Genomic DNA, 27,593 nt, shown 5'->3' on the forward strand with positions numbered 1-27,593 from the left:
AAGATTTTTACATACGTGTCTATAGACTAAATCATTAGCACGATAAAAATTTTCCATATAATTTGTTTCTTTGTAAAGAAAATAATTTTATTGTTTTTGTAATAATAAGGAAGCCTTCAAAGTTCAAAGTCAAGAAAAACTTAAAAAGAAAAAAGAAAATAAAAGAAAAGGAAAAAAGAAAAAAGAAGTTAAAAAAACAGAATGTCATTGGTTTCACATCTCTTCCCCAAGCTCTCCGTGCTTCCCCACATTTCTCTCCTCTGCCACGGCCACCGCCTCGGCTTAGTTCGCCGCCGTTCAACGCTCCTCATTCGCCGCCGCCCTCCTGCCTCTTTCCTCTCTCCACCTTCACCACTCGCCGGCCACTCTCGCCACGGCCGCCGGAGAGTTTCCATGGACTCTGCTTCACCGGAGGTTTCGGCTTCGGTTGACTCCGTGGCGGAGGGTTTAAAGAATCAAAGCTTGAACAGTGAAAATCCTGGCGATGGAGGTAGTAGCGTCAAGCACGAGGCCAAAAAGAAGCTCGAAGATCTGAACTGGGACAATTCATTTGTCAGAGAGCTGCCTGGTGATCCCCGTAACGATATCATTCCACGAGAGGTACTATTCCTTTGTTTTAAGCTCTAATTTTTTGTTAATGTGAACAATTGTTTGGAAATTGGAATTATGGATGTTACTTGTATTTCCAGGAAATGTGGACCATGGGGAGTAATGTGTGTAATCAATTGAAAGCTCGAGTAGGAGCTCTTTTATATGCTATAGTTTAATGGTTTTACCTTACTGCAAGTTTCAGTTACTTCTCGGTGATAAGAAGAAAGAATTTGATGTACTCTCTATTGGGTGTATAAGATGATAAAAAGAAGATAAATTCATTGTTTGTATTCCCGTGTTTTTATTTTCATTCATAAGAGAAAGCTCTACCTTTTACTTGGTCTCCAAGATTAGTTTTATAGAGCTTAGTTTTGTTTGTTATGAGTTGTTTTTCTTGCATTTTTTTTGTTTGATAAGAGAACACTTAACGGTTCTGTAGATCTAATTAATTAATTTTTCATGATACGTTTTAATTAATATTTTATTGTAAGCATGGGATCCATTCTCGATGTAGTTAATTGGTTGCGTTTAACTTCCATGCTGATTTTCCTAATTTTGAAAAAAAGGGTTGTGCTACCCCTTCATTTTCATCTCCAAGTAGCTCTTCTGTTTCCCGTGGGTTATGTAACATCAGCTTGGATGACTGGATTTCGTTTAATGGGTTATTCTACTATTATGACTGATTAGTTTATCTATGCTATGAATCTTAGGTATTACATGCATGTTATTCAAATGTATTACCTTCAGTTGAAGTAGAAAGTCCTCAGCTTGTTGCTTGGTCAGAATTGGTTGCCGATTTACTAGATTTGGACCCTCAAGAGTGAGTTTTCTTATTTCTTTTGCTTTTTGATAATTGAGATGAAGTATTTGCATTATGTAATATAAGTTATGAATCATGGACATTTAATTTGAGTAGCATCTTAAATATCATCATCTGATGCACTATACCCTCTACTAGGCACTTGAGATAATAGTGTAACTGTAAAGAATTTTTTCTTTTTATCCTTATTGTTTACTTTTGAATGAAGTATGGATATATTTATATATATTGACACAGAACTTTTGAAGGTCTTCTTTCTGTTGATGCAAAATTGTACCCATTTCTCACAAAAACTTTACAAAGTCCCAAAATACAAATCGCTCATGCAATTTGGAAGAATGCATAAAACCTTCTTAATTTTGAACACCTATCAAAAGGGGTAGAATTCAAACTCCTTATCTAAAGAAGTTGACTGAATACAAATCGCTCATGAACTGGAAGAACCTTACAAATTCTAAAGAAGTTGACTGAGAACAATTATATTTTGTATGATTAGAAACCAGGATCCTCATCCATTCCTTAGAAGGACCTTACAAATCCTCATGTTTCTTTATTTCTATAGATTCCACGGAACCACCTTTACAACATGACTTGCTCATTCTCCTGACTTGAAAGAACATCAACTTTAATATGCCAGACTTCCATTCATCCCTCATAATAAGAAGACCTCCTGAAATCCAAAAGCTTCCACAAAAGCCCAACCAAATCCTTTTGACACCAAATTGGTCGATGAAATGAGAAACAAAAACAGGTCGCTTCATTTCTCCTGAAAGATGATTAGTCTCTTGTTGAAATATGAAATGCAAGCTTCGCCATAGTGCTCTTCATTATAAGTTTCCTCAATAACTGTTCAAAAGTTCCTTTAAGAAAAGTAACCTTTGACCCTGGGATGGAGATGGAAGATTGATGAACCGATGAAGAAGGATGGTCCTTTTTTATGACATATTGACTGAGGGAATCATATACTACCACAATTTTCTTCTAAGAAATTTGGACTAGTATCATGATTAACCATTGACTTAATTATGGCCATTTTCCGAGAGTAATGTAAAGGAAGAGTCTGAAATGATGACTTTTTGGATTCAAATTTCTGGTTGGATTCATTTATGACAGCCTTCTTATTAAATCTACCATTAAGAACTGGTTGGGAATTAATTAAGTGTGGAGGAGAGAGACAAGCATCTAACCTTGACGGTTGATCTTCCAAAGAAACCGCATTGTTACAAGAGAGAGGATCGTATGAGCTCAATAACTTTTGGAGAGAGAATATCGGTTGAATACTTATCCATTGAACTTCCAATGGACCTTCCAAATTACGAAATGTAGGAGAGAGACAAGCATCTAACCTTGACAGTTGATCTTCCAAAGAAACCCCATTATTACAAGAGAGAGGATTGTATGAATGCTCACTAACTTTTGGAGAGAAAATATCGGTTGAATACTTATCCGTTGAACTTCCAATGGTCCTCTCAAGCCACAGACTTGGAGCATCCTTTTACTGAAGAGGAGGTTTATATGGCTGTCTCCTCTCTTGGCACAAGCAAATCCTCTGGTCCTAATGGTTTCACTGCTGAATTTTAAAAATTTTTCTGGTCCACCATCAAATCCCATTATTACAAGAGAGAGGATTGTATGAATGCTCATTAACTTTTGGAGAGAAAATATCGGTTGAATACTTATCCGTTGAACTTCCAATGGTCCTCTCAAGCCACAGACTTGGAGCGTCCTTTTACTGAAGAGGAGGTTTATATGGCTGTCTCCTCTCTTGGCACAATCAAATCCTTTGGTCCTAATGGTTTCACTGCTGAATTTAAAAAATTTGTCTGGTCCACCATCAAATCCCATTATTACAAGAGAGAGGATTGTATGAATGCTCATTAACTTTTGGAGAGAAAATATCGGTTGAATACTTATCCCTTGAACTTCCAATGGTCCTCTCAAGCCACAGACTTGGAGCGTCCTTTTACTAAAGAGGAGGTTTATATGGCTGTCTCCTCTCTTGGCACAAGCAAATCCTTTGGTCCTAATGGTTTCACTGCTGAATTTTAAAAATTTTTCTGGTCCACCATCAAATCTGACTTGATTCTTTTGATACAAGATTTTTATTCCTCTGGGGTTATTAATGTTAAGCTGAATGAGACTTACCTGTGCTTGATTCCTAAGAAGGTGGATTCTAAATCTGTTTTTGATTATCAGCCTATTAGTTTCATTCCTTGTGCTTATAAGATTGTGGCCCGTGTTCTCTCGAATCACCTCAAGTTGATTCTCCCTTTTACTGTTGCTGCCAACCAACTCACTTTTGTGGCAAACAAGCAAATTCTTGATGCTTCTTTGATGGTCAATGAGTTTATTTTTGAAAAGGAAACGATTCATTGTATTAATAAATAGAGAGGAACGAAAGCTCTAAGTACAAGAGAGTTGTACAAAGAGCAAAGCGAGAATACAAGTGCTTGTAAAAGGATCAGGAGATGCACCCAGACGTCTCAACTAGGTTGACACTCCCTTAGCACCCTCATCATCTCCAATTCTAACCCATAACTGGGAGATAAGAGAACAAGATTACAAAAAGAGGACAAAGCCTAAAGAGACAACAAAAGTGAAAAACTAAGGATAAAGCCAAAAATGTGGCCTGAAAATAATGGAAATATATAAAAAAAGTTCAATAAGTGTTGTTGAATTCTAGAAATCTGGAGAAGTTTAGTGCTGTTCGATAGGAGGGGTTGAGATAAAGGCCTCCCAATTGAGGTTAAAGTCTGAAAGACTATAGGCACGAAAAGGGTTGAAAAGGAGGCACCAGGAGGAGGCTTGACGACGGGCGGCTTCAAGGCGGTCTTGGCAACTAGTGGCTTTGTTATGGAAAATTCTTTGATTTCTTTCAAACCAAAGGTCTGCCAATAAGGTTTTTACAGCATTACACCATAACAAACGGATGGATTTGTAGGAGATGGGGCCGGCAAGGAGCTGAAACACGTTACTTTTGAAATCATTGCACAAGGTCCATGGAAGATTGAAAAAACACAGCAGCTTATTCCAGCACCAATTTGAGTAAGGGCATGTAAAGAAAAGGTGAAGGGAGTCCTCACTATGATGTAGGCAGAGTGGGCAAACGGTGGGGGAAAGGGAGGATGCTGGTTGCTTTTCTTGAAGGACTTCAGCTGATCGAAAAGCATAATCCAAATGAGGATGTTGACTCTTCTTGGGCTTTTTGTTTTCCAAATAGCCGAGAAGATGGGCTTTTCCAAAGGGGAGAATGGTGTTAGGTGGCTTTTGAGGGATTTAACGGTGTATTGGCCATTGGTTGAGATGAACCACTCTTTTATGAAAAGAGAGAGAAGGGCTTCTACTTACAATTTTTCTCAACAAGTCTTGGAAGGCCAACACTTCTTCATCTTTAAGCGATCTTCGGAAAGTAATGGACCACGAAGCTATGTTATTGTCCCAATGATCGGCAACTGAGCCATTGGGGAGCATGGTGATTCTGAATAAGCTAGGAAAAAGGATGCTGAAGGGGGAATGTCCTTCCCAAGTGTCTAACCAGAAAGCAATACGACTGCCATTACCAAGTTTGAAAGTGGCCAAGGATTCTACCTTCAACCATGTCTTTGAGATGATGACCCATGGACTTTTTAGGCTTCTACCTCCTTTCCCTGTCGTATGCCAATCAAAAGTATCCATACCATGAATGCTTCTAACAACCTTGCCCAAAGAGAGTCCCTCATTGAAAAATCTCCACCCCCATTTAGCAAGGAGTGCAATGTTCATAGCTTTGAGCCCCCCGAGACCTAGACCATCATCTACTAAAGGTTTTTGAACCAATTCCCATTTGACCAAGTGATTCTGCTTGCTGCCCTTATTACTTTCCCAGAAGAAACTTCGTATTAACCTTTCCATTTTAGTTGTTACCCCTTCGAGTATAAGGAAGATAGCCAAATAGTGGGTTGGGAGGTTTGAAAGGACTGAGGTACAAAGAGTGGCTCTTCCACTCCTAGATAGATTGAATCTTCTCCATTTGTCGAGTTTACCTTGTACTTTATCTAGGACCGGCTGCCAAAAGGAGGCTCTTTTTGGGTAACCCCCTAGAAGCAACCCTAGATAATGGAAGGGGAGATGGTCAGCCGAAACATTTAAAGAAGCTGCTGTAGTATAGAGCTCACTATCATCCACATTAATGCCGTAGAGTGCTGATTTATCCCAATTTACCTTCTGCCCAGAACACCATTCAAATAGCTCCACTGTATGCTTAAGTTTTGACAACATAGTACTGTTATGTTTGCAAAACAATAAGGTATCATCCGCAAATTGGAGTATGGAGACTTGGACTTGCTCTTTGCCTACTAAAAACCCTTCAATGATGCCGGATTGGTTGAGTTTGGAGATTAATGCACTCAAAACTTCGCTGACTAGAAGATAAGAAAAGGGGAGAGAGGATCACCTTGTCTAAGCCCTCTTGAAACGACCACTCTTCCCCTTGGTCTCCCGTTAATGAAGACCGAGTAAAGTGGGTTTTTGACACATCCCAAGATCCATTCTATCCATTTCTGATTGAAGTTCTTGGCCCAAAGCACTTTTTCTAGAAAATCCCAATCAACTCGGCCAAAAGCTTTCTCCATATCAAGTTTAAGTATCCAACCCTTCTTTTTTGCTCTATACTCTTCCACTGCTTCATTGGCTATAAGTATGGGATCCAAAATTTGTCTTCCTTCTATGAAAGCACATTGGGATGGAGCAATGATGTCGGACATAACCCCTTTTAGTCTCTCGGCTAACACCTTAGCAATGACTTTGTAGATTAATGAGGTTAAACTAATGGGTCTATAATCACTTACCTTGATGGCTACTTTCTTCTTTTGAATTAAGCAAATGAAATTCTCTCTTATACACACATTGATCTTGCCATTCTTGTAGAAGTCATTAAAGGTATCTTGGAAGCTTGTCTTGAGAATAGGCCAAAACTTTAGCAAAAATTCAGTGGTGAAGCCATCGGGGCCTGGGGCTTTGCTTTTGCCAAGGGTTTTTATAGTTGAGAGGATTTCTGTGGCTGAAAAATTATTTTGCAGGAGAAGATTCTGATTCGAGTTCACACAAGGCCAATCTAGATTTAAAGGGAGGTGCCTCTGCCCTGGAGATTTTAGGTAAAGGTTGCTGTAAAAGTTGAGTATTAGGTTTTCAATTTCTGCACTCGACTTTGTTGGGATCCCTTGTTCATCAACTAACTCATTTATAAAATTTCTCCTCTTTTTTGCTGCTAAGAATCTGTGAAAAAAGCTTGTGTTCTCATCTCCCTGCTTAAGCCAGTTTAATTTACTTTTCAGCAATAGATTAATTTCTTCTAACCTATATAAGGCCATTAGTTCTGATTTTGAAGAAGACCAAGTTGCATAATCAGTGCTGGACAGTGGGGAATTCTCAGCAAGTGTACCCCATTTTTCTATTTCTGCTAGCAACCTCTCCTCTTTCTGTTTTAACTCTTCCTTATTGCTGAGATGCCACTGTTTTACTGCTGTTTTCACATCTTTCAGTTTCTGATTTAATACAAAACCAGCCCAACCATGTGCTTTGCTGTCAAACCATGCTTTCTCTATAATTTGGATGCAATCTTTGTTGAGTAGCCAACTATTGCAAAACCTGAATGGCGAAGGACCCCAACTAAATGATCCGGTTTCTAATAAAATTGGGTAGTGGTCTGAAAAAATCCGGACTTGTCTATTGGTTCTAGAATTTTCAAATAACTCATCCTAACCTTTTGATATGAAGAAGCGGTCTAGTAAGGATCTTGAAACAGTGATGCCTTCCCTTGACCATGTAAACTTCCCATTACTCAACTGGATTTCTATGAGTTTTGTTTGCTCAATGAACTTATTAAACTTTCTCATGCCTCTAGTGCTTCTACCCAAGGGAAATCTTTTGTGTGCCCATCTTGTGATATTAAAATCGCCATCCATACACCAAGCGTCTTCACAATAAGCTACCAAGGACAGAAGTTCTTCCTACACAAGTTTTCTTTCTTTGTAATCGGTAGGCCCATATACATTAGTAACCCAACAAGTCTTTTTACAATTAGTGTTGCATTTAATTGAGAGAGAGTAACTGCCTTTGAGGGTTTCTATTACTGAAATTAGGCTTGTGTCCCATATTGTTAACAACCCACCCGAAGCACCAAAAGATCCAATGAATTCCCAATCAACATCTTTAGAACTCCATAAAGATTTAATGAAACTTGCATCAAAATTTTCCTTCTTGGATTCTTGAATTAACACAATTGAAGGGTTAATTTTCTTTAAAAATCGTTTAAAGGTCAATCTTTTATTAATGTCTTTGAGACCTTTGGTGTTCCATGATACAATCTTCATCTTTTCGAGAACAATTATCAATGCCAACCAAAGGTTAGTCCAATAATAAGTTGCATTCAGTGACTAAGCTCAGAAGGTGTGGTGGGAGGTCAGAAGGGGTTGAAGGAAGGGCTGGAAGGGCAGGTTTGGGGATTTTATTCTCGGTAGTAGGATCCTCCCCTGTTTGAAACAGGGTATTTAGGTCAGCAAGCATGGTTTCTTCCAGATTTGACTCATTTTGATCTTCTGAATTGCTAAGCCACTTGTTTTCCTCTGAACTGATACTAAATGGGGAATCAGGAGGGCAATCTCTCTCACTGATTGAGTGAAGTTTAGGGGTGAAAAAATGGGTTTCTTTTGGTGATGGTCCAATCGGGTTGTAAGGGGGAAGAGATGGAAAATCTGACCTGGAATTAAAAGGCTGCTTTGGAAAAGAGGGGATTTTGGCTTCTTGGGGCTGGGAGGAGGCTGAGCTGAGGGTGAGTCCGAGGCTTTTGGGATGTTCCCTCAGGTGCTTTCTTCTGATAAAGTGTTTGGGAAAGGTTTTGAAGAGGCAGGAGGGGTGGCGGGCTCTCTGGTTAGCCTTTTCTGGTTTGTTTTGCTAGTTTTAAGGGCAGGTTTAATATTTAGGGGAGGAAGGGGAGGCTTGGGGAAAGCAAAGACAGAGGAGGAAGATGCCTTGTTAGGACAGGGGAGAGCAGGGTAAGGAAGGGACCGGCTGTTTGAGGGTAGAGAAGGCAGGGAGGCCGATTGGTCTGGAAAAACAAGGGAGGGCAGGGGAGAGGAATTGAGATAGAGAGCAGGGGAAGAGGAAAACTGATGAGGAGCTTTGGTTTCGGGCTTGGCTATGACATGTTCGATTGAGGAGGAGACTGAGTGAAGTACTACATTGCAGGGGACACAAAATTTTGCTTTCTTTTTTCTTTTTCGCATTGGTGGTTTTTCAACTTCTTTCTCTTTCATCTTAATGGCAATAGATGAATTAATATCTATTTTGGAACACGAGGAGCCTTATCTGAAACATTAAATAAAGCAGGGGACTTTTCAGTTTCCTTTGATATGCCAGATGGACTTTCAAATGACTGCGGCTGCAAGGGCTTCTTGGCTTCCTTTGAGTTAAGAAAAACTTTTTCAGAAGACTACGGCTGTGGGGACTTTTCAGTTTCCATATTTAAGTGATTTACTTCGGCAGCCTCATTAAAAAAGCAAGATGGCTTTTCGACTTCCCTTATTTCTCCCATATTGATGATTGAGGTCTGTGATTTTTCAACTTCCCTTATTACTCCCAGATTGAAGAATGAATTTTGTGGCTTTTGGATTGCATTCAACTTTTCTGCTTTTGCTCTTGGGCTTCGTGAGAACTTAGGCTTAGATTTATTTGACAATAGGAAAGATCAATTGGATAAATCGATTACATCAACTTGGGATGAGGCATCTTCATCCTTTAGAGCATTATGTACCCGAACTAGGTCTATTGGATTGGAAAAGTCTTTAAGCAAGACTTTAGTGGGTAGTTTTGAAGGTTGATGACAGCAAGTAATATCACCAAAGTGTAAGTAAAAACTTCCACCAATATCATCCTTAACTTCAATGGTGGCTGGCATAAATCCACATAAATTCCTCGACTTGAATTTTTGCTTCTAAACAGTTGGTGAGATTAAGAGTTTTTGAAGCAATAGCAATTAATCCACCAAAATAAGTCCCAATTGCTTCAAAAGTTTTCCTACACCAATAATATAAGGGAAGGTTTTTGATTGTGATCCAACCCCCATAACCTTGCATTACTGAGGGCCTTCCATGACTGTTTGAATTCCATTTTTCCAGATGAAGGTGAAAAGGGCCGAACTTAGTCCATTTACCCTTAATTGACACTTTTTCGTTGAGATTTCCTTGGCTTAGTTTGACGAGGGCTTTGTCTGCAAACAGAGGATCGATGATGACATTGGTGCCTAGACACTTGCTTAGTTCTACCGCAATCTCCTTCCACCCATTTGATGCCATTAGTCTTGAGATAATCCAGAGGTTACTAAAATTCTCAGACTATCATTCTTCTTTAACCAGACAGCAGGGATGCTCTGTTTCTTCACATGTGGAGTAGGGGAGGATGGGAGGGCAGAGTTCTCATAGGGAGGTGGAGTAGGGCTGGTACGACCGGCTGGACTAAGCTTAGAAGAGGGAAGAGATGAAGAAGAACTAACCTGGAGAGCAGGGGATTTTTTGAATTGTTGGATGCAGCTATCGATCATCTCCTTGAAGTCTTGCCAGCCTGCTTTTTCGTTGCCAAACGGGATGTGGATATTCCTTCTTCCTCCTGTGATTGGCCAAACATATTCAACAAACCAACTCTCCTTTGCACGAAATTTGGCAAGCCTCATGAAACTTTGATCAACTCTTTCCTTTAGAAGGAAAAACTCAAAGGTGGAACCATACAATAGTCTGCGAAAGCTCTCAAGAAGCCAAGTAGTTGAGGTTAGAGAGAGAAGAATGGACTGTCCTTTTTTTATGTCTTTTAAAAGGAAGTTCGATCCTTCTTGCTCTAAATGAAAGGCGTGGTCAAGGATACGGCAAGAGAGCGAAGCCATGGCTGGAAGTAGGGCAGAAACAGAGTGAGGGAGGGATGATGGAAGCCGGAGGAAGGTTGGAGGGAGAGGGGTGAGGGAGGCGGTCAGAAGGGGGGAAGTTTAAAGAGGGCATGGTGAGGTCCGGTGAGGTGGTCGAAAGGGTGGGGGGGTGGGGGGGAAGGGAGGAAAGGAGGAGAGAGGGGAGAGCATATTTTTAAGTGTTAAAAATATAAGTTAGTCTGATGGTCAATGAGTTTATTAATGATTGTTTTTTTCACCAAAAGCCTAGGGTGATTCTAAAACTCGATCTGGAGAAGGCTTTTGACACAGTTGATTGGGAATTTCTTGACTACATCCTTATGATTAAAGGTTTTGATACTCTTTGGCGTACTTGGATCAGAGGTTGCATCATTAGTGCCAGTTATTCCATTATTATTAATGGCCATCCTTAGGGAAAGCTTATACGTACCCGTGGCATCAGACACGATGATCCTCTCTCCCCTTGCTTATTTATTCTTGTTGCTAACTGCCTGAGCCATCTCCTTGCTCATAGCTCCTCGATGGGTCTCACTATTGCCCACCCTATTAGTCATTCGTCTTTTCTCTGAATCATTTACAATTTGCTGATGATACATCATTCGTCTTTTCCTCTGAATCATTTACTATTTGCTGATGATACATTGTTATTCTCCACTATCGAGCAACATGCTTTATAGAACTTGTTTGATGTTGTCCGTATTTTTGAATGTGCATCTGGTCTGAAAATTAATTTGACTAAGGTGAGCTTCTTGGTATTCATGTTCCTTATTCTGAATTTGATTGGTTGATTAACTCTTTTGGTTGCAAGCGGGGTTACTGGCCTTCTACTTACCTTGGCCTCCCTTTGGGTGGTAATCCGAGTTTTGTGACTTTTTGGCAACCGGTGATGGAGAGAATTCAACACAAGCTTCATAATTGGAAATATGCTTATATTTCGAAGGGTGGCAGACACACTCTCATACAGGCTATCCTTTCTAATCTCTCTACATATTACTTATCTTTGTTCAGGGCTCCCTCCTCTGTTATTAGTTGCCTTGATAAGCTGGTTCGAGACTTCTTTTGGGAGGGTCCTCATGATGATGTTGGCATGCATAATGTGAATTGGGAAATATCTCAGCACCCTCAATTGTTGGGAGGCCTTGGTATTGGCAACTTTAAGCATAGAAATTCTGTCCTTCTTGCAAAATGGACTTGACGATTTCTTTTTGAGCATGATGCATTATGGAGGTCTTTTATTATGGCCATACTATTCTATCAATTGTATATGGCCTACTCCTATTTCTCGTGCCTCTTTTAAGGCACCTTGGAGGTTTATTTGCCAAAATATTGGTCCGGTGGCTTCTCGTATTTGTCGTGGGCTTGGTGAAGATTCTTCTACTTCTTTTTGGCATGACTCTTGGTTTAGTTGTGGAACTCATCCTCTCATGCTTGGGATCTCAATCTTCGCCGTAATCTTATTGAGATGGAAATTGCAAAATGGACCACTTTGTCGTTTGTCAGGTTATGCTCTTCCCCTGATTCCTGGATTTGGCCTCTAGATCCTTCTTAGGTCTTTTCTGTTAAATCCCTTATGGTTGACTTGATGGATACTGGGACTTTGGCCTCCTCGGATCTTTTATTGGATGATTTGGAAAGACTGCTACCCTAAGTGGATCAAAATTTTTCTTTGGGAGCTTAGCTTGGGTGCCATCAATACTGTTGACCGTTTGCAACGTCATCTTCCTTATATGTGTATCTCTCCATCTTGGTGCCACATGTGTCATCAACAGGCTGAATCTTCGGTTCATCTGTTTTAACATTGTTTGTTTGCTGCAAATTTTTGGGATACTATTCCTTCTTCTTTTGGGTGGTACTTTATTTGCCCTAATTCAATCTCTAATGCTCTAGCTTCTATTTTGGTGGGTCATCCATTCGGTGGTACCAAGAAGACGGTTTGATTGGCTATTATGCATGCTTTTTTCTAGTGGTTGTGGGGAGAAAGGAATAATCGTCTTTTTAATGACTTATCTTTCTCCTTCCATCGTATTATGGATACGGTTTTATTTACTGCTTTTCTTGGTGCAAAATAAGCACCCTTTTAGTCATTTCAGCTTATCCTTTTTAGTGAGCAATTGGCAATTCTTGATGTAAATTTTCTCAGGGGTCTTATCCTTGTTTTCATTTTTCAATGAAACGTTTCTTTATTCAAAAAAAAAAAAAAAAAAGAAATGTAGGAGAGAGAGGTTTCATAAATTCAATGCATTTTTTTTTTTTTGGTGGGGGGGGAGGGGCGAGGGTGTTCTATGGATAATTTTTTTTTTTTTGGGGATAAGAAACCAAGTTTTTCATTGTGAATGATGAAAGATATGTAAGGACAAAAACAAGCCCAAAAAAAAAAAAGGCAAATACCTCATGCCCAATCACAAAAGGGTTCCAAAAGAATAAGACCAAGCTAATAATTACAAAAAGTTCTATTAACAAATGCCCATGAATAGGAATTGAACCTAATGAAATTCAAATCCCACAAATCTTCTCCCGACATTTCCACACCACAAAAAATTATAGAGTTCCTCTCAAGCCAAATATCCCTCTAACATAACAAAAAATAAAACGGTCAAAAAGCTCTTCCTTTGTCACGAAAAAGAGGGTTCAAGAGAACCTCCTCGAACATTGAACAACACTGGCTATTACGAGTCGATGCAGCCCCCAAAGTCTTAAAAAACCGAATCCACAGAGAGCTAATAAAATCGCTATTCCAAAGTGACTGGTCCAAATTCTCTTATTGTCTCCTACAAAGAACACTGAACACACCATTGAGGCCATAACACCATGGAGGAAAGCCTTTGGACTTGTTCTTGTGTATTCGCTCTCCCATGCAAAACTTGCCAGGCAAGAGTTTCACTTTCTTAGGCATTTTAACCTTCCAAAGAGAGGAGAATGCAAGGCTCCCTGAGGAGGAGATAGGGTGCAAAGAAACCGCAAGAAAGAGCTATTGGAAAAGCTTTTGGAGGGCTTTGGAACCCAAGATCTAAAACCCCTTCTCCAGGATGAATAAACTGAAAAGAAATAATGGAGAGGTGACTAACCACCTCACCCACAGTTAATAACGGGACGATGAAAACTTAGAGAGAGAAAGGCAGAGCTATTGGAGGAAGGAAAAACATAAGCTACTGAATGTAGCCTCTATAGATGATAAAGATAAAAGTACAAAGCACACATGGGTTTCTCTTCACCCATAAATCCTCCCAAAAATAAGTATTCGACGGGTCCTTGATAGAGCATTTAACAAACTAAGAGAACATAAGAACACCTGAGCCAATAGCAGATTAGGGGCTTTTACAAGAATCTTTGAACCTACCACCCGAGACCCATTCAAAAGGTGAGGTCCATACTTACAATAATCTTCTGCTACAAAGAATGAGGTACCAAGTAGAAACGCCATAACCATTCACCAAGAAGCCTCATTACATAACTGTAGATTCCTGATGTCTAAGCCTCCACTCTCTCTCCCAATTAACTAAGTGGGCCCCTCCCCCTCATCAACCCTTTTCCGCAAGAAAACCTCATTAACCTTTCAATGTTCTTACTAACTGAGATGCGCACCCTAAAAAGGGAAAGGAAGTATAACAGAATTCTACTCAACAACGACTAAATCAAAGTCAATCTTCCCCTCTTAGGGAAGAAAGCCCTTTTTCATGACAATAGCCTTTTCTGAATTTTTTCCACACCCGGTTTCAAAAACACACAAATCTGGGTTATCACCCAAAGGAAGGCCAAGACAAGCATCGGGAAGCGGGTGAACTTCACATCTCAAAGATGCCCAATAACTTAACTTAGCAGGCACAATTCACTCCAAAAATGGTGTTTTTCTGGCGATTAGTTTTTAAACTTAATATAGCTTCACAAAAAGACAAGGTTCCTAAAGGAGTTCTCCTTTTCAGAAGAAAAAAGGAACGTCATCAATGAATTGAAGGGAGACAATTGAACTCCTTTAGAACCCACCAGAAAACCCTTCATCACACCCCCCTCTACACCATCATACACTGACTTCTTGAGAAAGTCCAGCACCTGATTGAATAGAAAGGGAGAATAGGGTCACCTTGCTTAAGACCTCTTGTCACAAAGATCTTCCCCCTTGAGCCATTGTGGAGACGTTAGTTAATTGAAGTTAATTCTGACTCCAAGCTCTACACTTAAACCCAAAACCTTTTTTGCGCAAACCTTCATCTAGCAAGCCTCAACCCACGTGATCACAAACTTTCTCAAAATCCACCTCTAGAATCACCCTTTTCTTTTTTTCTCACGTTATAATCCTCAATGGCTTAATCATGATACCCTTGGGCATTCAAAATAGTACTAAGGAGCACTTAGGCCTAAGGTCTTCGACCGATAGCTTTTTCTTTCTTTTGGAATCAGACAAACATAAGACTCACTTGTAGCAACAACTATAATCCTCCTTGTTTCTTATAAAAAAAGAGCAACGGCTATAATCCCTCTCTTGCAAAACTCACTAAAGACTTTCCATAAGTCTTCCACTTTACATCCTCTTGATTATCTTGATAAAATGCCATAGGGAAACCATCCCACCTTGGCGATTTATTCCTATCAAAATCTAAAACGACCTTATGGATCTCTTCTAAGGAGAACGGGGCCTCCGGGACCGCCTTCGTGCTAATAGAGACAGGGCTCCAATCCAACTTCTCCAAACAAGGCCTCGAGTTTCAAAGAGAAGAAGGAAAGGACCTTTTGAATCTCGCTGTCCTTCACCATTTTACTCATCCAAAAAATCCATAAGATTTTTACTACTCCTTCGTGCACATGCTTGAAAGAAAGAGGTATTGGCATACCCTTCCTCGGTCCACTTCACCTTAGCCTTTTGATGTCAGCTAATACCATCAGTTCAAATCAAGGACTCAAGCTCCACTCTGAGACCATCCTTCTCCCTCTCTAACCTCATATATGAGAACAGGCTCCCTTCCATCTCCGGATCATCTAACCCCTTCATCGACTACACTGCCTCTTTCTTACGCTTCAAGTTCCCAAATACAGACAAGTTCCAACACTTTAATGTCTCCTTGAGAGCCCTATAGATACGATTTTAGTGGCTGCATGTCTAGCAATTGGATTTTTGTAAGCTCTCTTGTGGACACACCTACAGGACGACTTGATCTTGTAACTTTCCACTTATCAATGGAAAAGTGTGTCAAATTTTCATTTTTTTTAAAAGAAGATAATTTAGACTCGTATGATTGGTCAACATACGAGTGTTCTAATGATAATTTTCTCTTTGTATTTCAATCTTATTCTACTGTAGTCAATTAGATGTCTATGTATGTCCACTCCCTTAGAGTTATTTTCTTTTTGCAAGAGCTGAAGGGTTTTGACTGGGATCTTTGGGAGATAGAGAAACAATAGAGTGTTTCGTGGTGTGGAGGGAGGCCATAGTGAGGTTTGGTCTTTGGTGCGGTTTCATATTTCTCTTTGGGCTTCGGTTTTGAAGTCCTTTTGTAATTATTCCCTAGACAATATTTCTCTTAGTTGGAAATCTTTTACCTAGGGATTTCTGTGGGCTTGGTTTTTTGTATGTTCCTGTATTCTTTCATTTTTCTCTCAATAAAAGCAGTTGTTTCTATAAAAAAAAAAAATGAAAAAAAAAAAGAAAAGAAAAGAGAGAGCTGAAGGGTTTTGCTTTTGTTATTGCAGATTTGAAAGGCCAGATTTCCCCCTCTTGTTCTCTGGCGCAACTCCATTAGTTGGAGCGTAAGTGTGAAATACTTTGGTTGACAGCACGAGCATTGTCATTTTCATCATACCCTAGCTGCTGATATTGTGTATTACAGGTCGCCTTATGCTCAGTGTTATGGAGGCCACCAGTTTGGCATGTGGGCTGGACAGTTGGGTGATGGCCGAGCAATAACACTTGGGGAAATAATTAATTCACGATCTGAAAGGTGGGAGTTGCAGCTAAAAGGTGCTGGGAAGACTCCATACAGTCGGTTTGCTGATGGCTTGGCCGTGCTACGAAGTAGCATCAGGGAGTTCCTTTGTAGTGAAGCAATGCACAGTCTTGGAATACCAACAACTCGTGCACTTTGTCTTCTGACCACAGGAACATTTGTTACCCGAGATATGTTTTATGAGTATGTAAACAAAAAAATATGTTCAAGATGGAAGTTATAGAAAATTTATTGTTATACACAATGATCCTATATCTTCCTGTGCATTTGAATAGGGTTTTCTCATAAATTCAAGAATTCTTGATCTCATAACATGGTTAATTTTCTTTATCTGCAAAACCCTTTTTAACACAAATAAATTTCTTTAGCTAAATATCTTGTTTTAACTAATTTTAGGTCAGGGATTTTTTTAATACATACATATGTATGTGTATATATATAAAAATTGAAATCTTTCTTTCTTGAATACTTATATGTAGGTACTTTTATGGTAGTTTTGAACATGTAAATTAACTATAAAATATGAAGAGACATAAATTCATGTTGGTTATGACAATGCAATAATAAGTTCCGATTGTTTCAATTTATAGTGGGAATCCAAAAGAAGAGCCTGGTGCAATTGTATGCAGAGTGGCTCAATCCTTTTTGCGTTTTGGATCATACCAAATTCATGCCTCCAGAGGGAAAGATGATTATAAAATTGTTGGGGCTTTAGCAGACTACGTGATCCGTCACCATTTTCCACACCTAGAGAATATGAGCAGCAGTCAGAGTTTATCTTTTAGCACAGGCAATACAGATAGTTCAGTCGTTGATCTCACTTCAAACAAGTATGCAGGTAATCATTTCTGTTAAAAAAAATGTATATGACGTAGTAAAAAATAGTTTGTGACAAGAAGTACAGGTAGTGAAAAGGCTACTTGAACTTAACTGTGTGTAGGCTGGCGTGCATTGCTATTTCACGTAAAATTTAATTAATTGGTGCGTGGAAGAAAAAAGTAAACTAATTCTCCAATTTTCTTTTTCTTGAGTTGCGGTAGGCTGTAAGGGGATGATGGGGGAATACTTTTTTTCCAATGTGGTTGTTAGCTAAGAACCATGGGCATAGCCATAAGATATGAACACGACATGACACGGATACAATGAAATGTCAATTTTTGTAAAGATAGGACACAAACATGTGGGAGACACATTTTTCTCCAATAGAATACATGTGTAAAATATTTATACACATATATTCTATTGTAAATGATGTATATGTGTATATTGGTATATTAATACTTTTTTTTTTTTAAAAAAAAAAATTAAATTTAACATAAAAAGTACTTCACTGAAAACATACAAAATTTAGTCAATTAATGATATTTGAAAACCTAATTATTAGATTATTTTTCTTTTCCAGAGCCATGTCCAGGTCGTCTGAAATTATAAAAGAATATTTAATTAAAACATGTTTCTTAGCATGTCAGACACATGGTCGGAGCATGTCTGGATGTATCCAGGTTCGTCAAATGTCCATGCTTCCTAGGGTGCCAGGTCATTCCATCCTTAGCAAAGCTAGGTTATTATTTAGATGATGTGAGGCAGTGCTAAGGCTATATAGTTTATGATCCTTCATTGTCTGAATTTGAACATTCTTATTGCCACTGTTTTGTTTCTCTGTTGTTACTGTTTATCAAAGATTGCTTTTGTCATCACAGAGACGTGCAGTGAGCACAGAGCGAGCTATTCTTTTTCCTTTATAAAGATTGCTTTTGTCGTCTTAAGATCAAAATGTTACTCAAAATGTAATCAAGGCTTCAATTTTTCAGAGGCATGGGTGCAAATCTTAGGATGGTATTTTTATTTGAAATTTATGAAGATGAATAACTTGCCTCGTGCTTCCTGAATTTATGATGTTCCGCATGTATCTTGCTCTTGAACTGCATTAAAGAAGCTGCCTCAAGTTTAGCAAAACACGTGTTGTTTGCCTCTTTCAAATACTTTAACTACTCTACTTGATACAAGCAAGATAGCGTAATTGATGCATCATGGGCTTGTGCTTTGCGCCTTTAGGCTTGTTTTACCCACTGTATCTTTCATATGCCTTTTTTGTTCTTTTTTGTTCTTTAATTTTTTTACTTTTTCTTAAAAAAAAATCAGAAACAAACTTTTAAATTTTTATTGATGATTGAAAAGTTGCAAGTTTGTTCAATGGTGCAAACTCCCGTAAGGATTTAGAATGGGAAAATGAGAATGGGTCTTTCATAAGTTAAATGAACAGTTTTTGAGTTTGACAAAAAATGCCTCTGTTTCCTTCCTTGGTTAGACTTACTAATCTTATTGGGATACTGTTTTGTGCCTATCATTAAGCAATGCTTTCAATCGTTCTTCTCTCTCTCAAGATATTGGTCTAGATTCATATTTAACTTTTATTCCTTTGCGGCATTTGGCAGCAACTAGGAATTTGTTAGGAAACCAAGGATAGCATGACCTATGTGATGAATCCTGGTTCACAGCTTACTTCTTGGCTTGTATGTTAACTTTTGTAGCCCATCGCATGGGATCTATTTTTATTTCTATTAATTTATATTTTTTTGGTAAGAAACCAAGCTTTTGTTAAGAGAAGTGAAAGAATGTACAACTGCATACAAAATTCTTATTGCATGGTTGATGCAGATCTCCTTTTAGTTGTATTCAACTTTCTGTTTCTTAACCAAAAAGGTTACACATTTGCTTCTGTTTTCATTGCCTTTACATGGATGATGGTATCAGCGTGGACTGTAGAGGTTGCTGAGCGAACTGCTTCCTTAATAGCAAGTTGGCAGGGAGTTGGATTCACACATGGGGTACTCAACACTGACAATATGAGCATCTTGGGTCTAACCATTGATTATGGTCCCTTTGGATTTTTGGATGCTTTTGATCCTAGTTTTACGCCTAATACAACTGATCTTCCGGGCAGAAGATACTGTTTTGCAAATCAGCCAGATATAGGTTTATGGAATATAGCCCAGTTTGCCTCAACTCTTTCAGCTGCTGAATTAATTAATGATAAAGAAGCAAACTATGCCATGGAAAGGTGGTTTTACTTTATCGGAGTTTTGTCTTTTCTAGAATTGTTAGTCTTCCGTTGCACTCATATTATGACATTTCCCCTCTCTTCTTACAGATACGGAGACAAATTTATGGATGACTATCAAGCCATAATGACCAAGAAAATTGGTCTGCCAAAGTACAACAAACAGTTAATCAGCAAGCTTCTCAACAACATGGCTGTTGATAAGGTTGATTATACAAATTTTTTTAGGTCACTTTCCAATATCAAAGCTGATCCCAGCACTCCAGAGGAGGAACTGCTGGTCCCTCTGAAGGCAGTTCTGTTAGATATTGGCAAGGAGCGTAAGGAAGCTTGGGTTAGCTGGGTAAAGACCTACATTGAGGAGGTATAGTGATATGAAATACCTGATGGTTCTTTGGAGTCAGATTATTACAATTTTTTAATTATTTTTTTTTATGAGAAACAAGACAACATATATTGATCAAAAGAGAACACAACAAATTTGATCATCGTCATCCTCTTCAGAAGGTCTTTTGTCCTCTGAGGTAGAAATAAGGCAATCCCCCTCTTCATCTCTCTATCAAGAACCCCTATTCTATTCAGATTCCACGCATCCCCTTTGAAAAAGTAACAATTTCTCACCGAAAGGCTTTTAGCATTAACAATAGTGTAAATTAAGGGAAACTCCTGACTAGACGGTCTGTTTGTGGCCCAACTATCTTCTGAAAAACAAATCTTATCCCCCTGTTCCCAACTTATAACTGGTAATTCTTTGAAAGAAATTGTGAATTTTGCTAATGTAACTCCAGGGGCTGAACTTGGAGCTTTCCTTGATCTCAATAGGAAACCAAATACCATTTGATTGCCTAAATTTGCTTCCAATAACCGATTTCCAGAGGGAAGAATCCTTCTGACTTCTGAGTATATCTCCACAGCCATTTCGAGAGTAAGGCTGTATCTCTTCTTCTCAGATCTCCAATCCCCAGCGCACCATCAAATAAAAGGCACTGAGACCTTCCAACAACATTTGGAAGGTGTAAAACTCTTAGGTTTGAGAAAGAATCAGAATGTTTTATTCATTCACTAAAGGTATAAATATATACAAGAGTACAAAGCATAAAAAAGGAAAATATCACAAAATATTTACAAGAATGGAAAACCCTAATTATAGAATTATAACACTCCCCCTCAAGTTGGAGCATATATGTTAATCATGCCCAACTTGTTACATAGATAATCTATACGTCTTCCATCCAATGCTTTTGTGAAGATATCTCCTAATTGTTCTCCAGTCTTCACATATCCTGTAGATACCAATCCTTGTTGAATTTTCTCACGTACAAAATGGTAATCAACTTCAATATATTTAGTACTTTCATGAAAAACTGGATTAGAAGCAATATGAAGTGCTGCATGATTATCACACCACAATTTTGTCGGTGTGGTGATTTCAAGTCCCAACTCAACAAGAAGTTTATATATCCAAATCAATTCACACACAGATTGTGCCATTGCTCTATATTCTGATTCTGCACTTGAACATGACACCACATTTTGCTTCTTACTTTTCCAAGAAATCAAATTACCACCAATAAAAACACAATACCCTGAGGTTGATCTTTTGTCTTCTTTAGATCCTGCCCAATCGACGTCTGAGAAACATTCAATATTAGTATGACCATAATCCTTATATAATAAACCACGCCCGGGAGCAGCTTTCAAATAACAAAGAATCTGTTCCAATGCAGCCCAATGATCAACTGTAGGGCATGACATGTAATGACTCACAATACTTACTGAATAGGCTATGTCGGGTCGAGTCACTGTAAGGTAATTAAGTTTTCCCACTAACCTCCTATATCTTTCAGGATCTTTTAGCAATTCTCCATCTTTTGTGAGCTGTAGGTTGGGCATCATTGGGGTACTACATGGCTTAGCCCCTAGCTTTCCTGTTTCAGTCAACAAGTCAAGTACATATTTTCTCTGTGATAATAGAATTCCTTTCTTGCTTCTTATTACCTCAATTCCTAAGAAGTATTTCAACATGCCCAAATCTTTTGTATGGAATTGACTATGAAGAAAGGTCTTTAGAGACTGGATACCTAAAACATCATCACCAGTAATCACAATATCATCTACATATACGACTAACAAGATGACACTACCCTCAAATCTCTTAAAAAAGATTGAATGATCTGACCTGCTCTTCCGCATTCCAAAGCTTTCAATCATCTGACTAAATTTACCAAACCAAGCTCGTGGGCTCTGCTTTAATCCATACAAGGATTTACGAAGGCGACACACCGTTCCATTCTCCCCCTGAGCAACAAACCCTGGTGGTTGCTCCATATACACCTCTTCTTGAAGATCACCATGAAGAAATGCATTTTTAATATCAAACTGATGTAAAGGCCAATGATTGATTGAAGCTAATGAAATAAACCACCTCACAGATGCCATTTTTGCTACAGGAGAAAAAGTATCAGCATAGTCAATGCCATAAGTTTGTGCGTAGCCTTTCGCTACGAGGCGTACTTTTAACCGAGCAACAAAACCATCAGGATTGACTTTAACTGCAAACACCCATTTGCAACCGATAGCCTTCTTTCCTGCAGGGAGAGAAACTAAATCCCAAGTACAATTATCATCTAAAGCAGTCATCTCCTCCACCATTGTGACACACCAACCAGGATGAGATAAAGCCTCATGAACAGTTTTCGGGATGGATACAGACTCTATGGATGCAATGAATGAACATGTGGAAGGCGACAAATGGTTATATGAAACAAAAGAGGAAATAGGATGAGCACAAGTACGTTTACCTTTACGAAGAGCAATAGGAAGATCATCACCCGTTTCTGGATCCAATGACGAAGAAGACTCTGGTATCGGGCATGGAACTGGAGGAGGTTGTCGTCGAGTATAGACTTTAATGATGGGAGGAGGAGTAGAGGTAGCCACTGGTAGAGATGAATCAGGAAGAGGATCGGAAGGAGAAATAACTGTGTAGACAAGGAAATGATCCTCTAATTCCTTTTGCTCCCTCCGACTCTTATTCGAAGAGAAAGACGGTGATGAAAAAAATGGGGTATGTTCAAAAAACGTGATATCAGGAGAGACTAAATATTTATTTAGACTAGGACAATAACACCGATACCCCTTTTGGACACAGGAATAACCAAGGAAAATACATTTTAAGGACTTTGGATCCAGCTTGGTATGCTGAGGCCGAACATCCCGAACAAAGCAGGTACAACCAAATATTTTGGGTGGAATGGGAAACAAATGTTGCTTGGGGCATAAAGTACGAAAAGGTATCTCACCCTTAAGAATGGAAGAAGGCATACGATTTATTACGAAACAAGCTGTGGAAATAGCATCAGCCTAAAAGGATTTTGGAACATGCATCTGAAACATCAAAGTTTTCGCTGTCTCAAGGAGATGATGGTTCTTTCATTCTGCAACCCCATTTTGAGATGGAGTATCAACACAAGAAGATTGATGAAGAATGCCATGGGCATCTAAATAACTTGAGTGTATGAGAGAAATATTCCTTAGCATTATCACTCCGTAGGATTTTAAGAATACCATTAAACTGAGTTTGAATTTCAGCATGGAAGTTACGAAAATGAGAAAGTAACTCAGAACGACTTTTCATCAAATATAATCACGTAACCCGAGAATAGTCATCGACAAATGTAACAAAATACCTAAACCCTCCTTTGGACTCAACAGGACATGGACCCCAAACATCATAATGGATTAATTCAAAAGGAGCACTAGCTCGTTTATTGACTCAAGGATACAAACTCAAACGATGAAATTTAGCAAACTGACATGACTCACAATCGAAAGAAGACAAATGTTGAAGTTGTGGACGAAGACTCTTCAACACAGAGATAGACGGATGACCCAAACGACAATGCTCTTCAAAGGGAGACGACATGCTAGAGCATGTGATGGCCGTAGGTGTTTGTGGTTCAAAGATGTAAAGACCTCCAAATTCCCGCCCTTTACCAATAGTCTGTTTCGTCGTAAGATCCTGAAATAAGCAATAACCAGGAAAAAAGGAGACACAACAATGAAGATCATGAGTGAGTTTACTGACCGAAATCAAATTAAACGAGAAATTTGGTAAATTTAAAATTGATGACAAAGAAATTGATTCAGTGAGATGGACGGTTCTTGATCCTAAAAGGGGAGTGGAGGTTCCATAGCTATAGTGATATTAGGTGAAGAGGTAGATGTATAAAGGGTAGAGAATAAACTGGGGTTACCTGTCATATGGTCTGGAGCGCCAGAGTCAATGACCCATTTTGATGTGGAGGAAAGAAGGCATTTAGAAATGTTACCCGTCTCTGCGATGGTCGTAATGGGAGTAGAAGATGATGTCCTTAATGACTCTTGATACTGCTGAAATTTAGCAAACTCCTCTGCAGAAATCGTAATTGACTTGTCAAGATTATCAGGAGTAGAGGCGACATGTGTAGAGGGTGATGGCATCCTCTGACCCTTATTCAGCAATCTTTTGCATTCATGTTTCGTATGGCCAGGTTTATGACAATAATAACAAACAACACCTCCTGGATTTGATCTCCATGAATAGTAGTTGGATCCATTCAACTTGTGTTCAGTTACTTTTGACACCATAGGAACAATCTCAGACATTACTGGTTTCTTATCAGCCATTACCTCAAAAAATAGATACTGGACAGCAAAGAAACAAACCTTAATTTACTGAAGAGATGTCTATACAAGCAGTGAGTATATCTATATATCCCAAACAAACACACCACCAACAAGAGCCAACAACACTGACGAAACCCACAGAAGACGGATGAAAAACGACGGCGCATGCGCCTACACGCGCCCACGCGTGGACGGACGGCAAGATGGAGCAACGGCGCGTGGTGTTTCCACGTTTCAGAGGGCTTTTATTTCCATTCATCGTTGAACCTTGTTTCTTTCTTTTCTTAAAATAAATATCTGGGATTTAATTTTCTTTGACCATTGCCTACTATATATATTTCTACTTCTGCTCGGGTGGTGTTGGCTTTCTTGACTGTAGCTTGCAAACTTTGTTATTCCTTCCTAGAAATTGATTGACCTTAGCAGGAGAGAATTGGAAGTCCATAGCTTCCAATGGAATAACGTTGTGCAGCCATTAGCTTCAACTTAACTCAAATCAATAGTTAAGGCCCCGATTGGCGATTGGTAACCATTTGATTTTTTATTCTTAGTTTTTGGAAGTTAAGCATATAAAGACTCCTTTCACCTCTAAATTTATTGTTTTGTTATTTACTTTTTACCAATGTTTTAAAAAAACAAGCCAAATTTTGAAAACTAATGAGTTGTTTTTTAAAACCTGTTTTTGTTTTTTGAATTTGTCTAAGAACTCAACTCTTCAACTCTTGTACTTAAAATGAGATGCAGATCATTGTAAAAAATTGAGAGGAAAATAAATTTAATTTTCAAAAACCAAAAACAAAGAACGAAATGGTTCCCAACCAGGACTTGAATAATTCAATTTGTAATTGGATGGGAGGATTCAAGGCTTTGGGGTGGGCAGGGATAGAATTAGTATTACCCACCTACAATTTGCATACGATACCTTACTTTTCTCCACCTATGACCAAGCTCTTATCAAGAACTTATTTGAGGTGATTGATGCTTTTGAGTCTTGGTCGGGTTTATCTATAAACCACCAAAAATCCGAAATTATGGGTATTAACCTTCCTTTATCAGAGCTACAGTACATTACGGATTTATATGGTTGCAAGGTTGGTTCGTGGCCTAAGTCCTACCTTGGGCTTCCTCTCCATGGCAAGCCAAGAACTTTATCTTTTTAGGCCCAGTGGTTGAGAAGATTGAGCGAAGAATCAAGGCTTGGGGAGCTTCATATATTTCTAAAGGAAGGAGGTTAACTCTCATTCAAGCATATCATTGAGTAGTCTGTCTACATACTATCTCTCCCTTTTCAAACTTCCTAGCAAGGTGGTACAATCTATTGAAAAGCTCTTTAAAGACTTTCCTTGGAAAGGGAAAGAGGATGGCTCAAATTTGCACCTAGTCCGCTGGGACAAAGTTAACCCCTCCCCAAGCTTTTGGTCGTTTGGGTATCACCAATCGCAAACTACGAAATGAGGGCCTTCTTGCTAAATGGATTTGGCGTTTTAGGGTGGAAAAATCTGCTCTTTGGAGAATGGCGATTGCCGGAAAATTTGGCACCTCTAGTTGTGGCAACAGTGCTGGTACCAGTTCATTGTCCACCGCAAAAGGGCCCTGGAAGGACTTGTCCTACCTTCAATCTTGTGTGGATCAACATGTTACTTTGGGAAACGGACATTCTATTTCATTTTGGTCTGATTCGGGGGTCAGCATTGGTCCTTCGAGGAGTGCTTTTCCCAACTTATTTGAGTTGTCCCTTGCCAAGAAAGCCACGGTCTCATAGCATTGGAACTCGTTAGAGATGGGGTGGAACCTCCATCCCCGTAGACACCTCAATGAGTTAGAAACTGAGGAATGGGCTGTCCTCTCTCATTTGCTTGCCTCTCACCAGCCCTTACAAACCGAAGACAAATGGTCTTGGAAGCTTGAGCCAGCTGGGACCTTCTCTACAAAGTCTTGGATTGACAACAGTTTTGATAGGGTTCTCTCCTATGAGGGACCTACTTGCGCTATTTGGTCTGAGACTCTGACCATTATCCCAAAAAGATCAAGTTCTTCCTGTGGGAACTTGCTCATAAGGCTGTCCTCACTTATGACAAATTGCAGCGTCGTCTTCCCACTATGGCTATGTCACCCAATTGGTGTCCTCTTTGTAAGAATGATTCTGAAACCCAAAATCATCTCTTCATGTTCTGCTCCTACTCCAGTTTCTTTTTGAACCACATTCTCAATGCCTTCAATTGGTCCATGGTCTTTCCTGGGGACGTTACACATTTTCTTTCCCTTATTTTGGAATCCCTCTTCAAGGGTAGAAAGGGCCTCCTCTGGAAGCAGCTTGTTAGAGCCCTTTTATGGTCGATTTGGCTTGAACGAAACAACTGTCACTTCAACAGCAATGCCCAGCACTTAGACGTTTTCTTTGGTCATGTGATTCACATTTCTATCTCCTGGTGCAAATTGTCTAAGCATTTCTTTTCCTATAGTTTTGATTCATTATTGACCAATTTGAGATATCTTTTGTAACTCCATTGGTCCTCCAGGGTTCCCTCCTTTTGTAATTTCATTCATCAATGAAATTGTTTCTTATAAAAAAAAAAAAAAAAATCTATTTGTAATGCTCATTTTCTTTTGAATATCAATAGTAAAATAGATCTTCTACCAGTTTATAATTTCATTTTTTCCCTTCTGTTTTGAATCTATTGAGTTATTATTATATCTATAAGACTATAATAATCTGGAGTCACCATCGAGGAAAGCTACCTTTTAAGGTATATACATTCTTTACCAGTTCTCAATTTGGATGGGGAAAATGAAAACTGTCAAACTGATATGGTTGCCATTTGCTAAAGACTTAACCTTTTTATCCTAGTTTGAGGCAGTATCTGGCATCCAATCATAAAACCTCCAGGCTCCAACCAAACAGCTTAATGGCCCATCTAATGGTCCTGGTTGCATTGTCCAGAAATCATGCCCAATATTGGGCTTAGTTCAAATTTCCGAAAACTCTATAGTGCTGCTAGATGCTTTTTCTGTTAGTAGAATTTTCATAAAATAAATTCTTCATTTGAGAAATGTTGAATGTTTTGAATATGAAGATAAATTACTTTTTCCTTTATTTAATCCATTCTTCCATTGCTTTTGCAGCTGGCTGGAAGTGGCATTTCAGATGAGGAGCGGAAGGCCTCCATGGATGCAGTAAATCCTAAATATGTTCTGAGGAACTACCTATGCCAGACTGCCATAGATGCAGCTGAACAGGGTGATTTTGGAGAGGTTCGTCGGCTGCTGAAGATAATGGAACGACCATTTGATGAGCAGCCCGGAATGGAGAAATATGCACGGTTGCCCCCTGCGTGGGCTTATCGACCGGGTGTTTGTATGCTTTCTTGTTCTTCATGAGTTGATATCTTGCTCTACTTACACAAAAAAAAAAGCGAAATTATTTACTGATAGAATGTTTGCTATGTATATAATATTGTCAAGTCAGTGTTATGATCTCGAACAATAATGTTCAGTTATTACTTTTCTTTATGGCATGACCTGAAATTTAGACAGTTATCATTTCCACTTCTACGTTAATGTATATGCTTTTTTTGCACTTTCATTATT

At 39.0% G+C, this 27,593-nt stretch overlaps 1 protein-coding gene across 1 annotated transcript; it reads left to right on the forward strand.

Annotated features, from left to right (window-relative positions):
* The first annotated feature begins 123 nt into the window (after positions 1-123).
* Positions 124-27,538, forward strand: LOC120070980 (selenoprotein O). The gene is made up of 8 exons (XM_039022950.2): positions 124-600; positions 1,302-1,411; positions 16,023-16,079; positions 16,160-16,459; positions 16,867-17,114; positions 19,031-19,337; positions 19,428-19,701; positions 27,129-27,538. Exons 1-8 carry the CDS (start codon positions 202-204, stop codon positions 27,381-27,383), a joined length of 1,950 nt encoding a protein of 649 aa, XP_038878878.2. The 5' UTR covers positions 124-201; the 3' UTR covers positions 27,384-27,538.
* The last annotated feature ends 55 nt before the right edge of the window (positions 27,539-27,593 follow it).

Source organism: Benincasa hispida, chromosome 2 (genome assembly GCF_027475165.1).
Source record: "Benincasa hispida cultivar pf3 chromosome 2, pf3_genome.v1.1, whole genome shotgun sequence".
In the NCBI taxonomy this organism is placed as follows: Eukaryota; Viridiplantae; Streptophyta; class Magnoliopsida; order Cucurbitales; family Cucurbitaceae; genus Benincasa; species Benincasa hispida.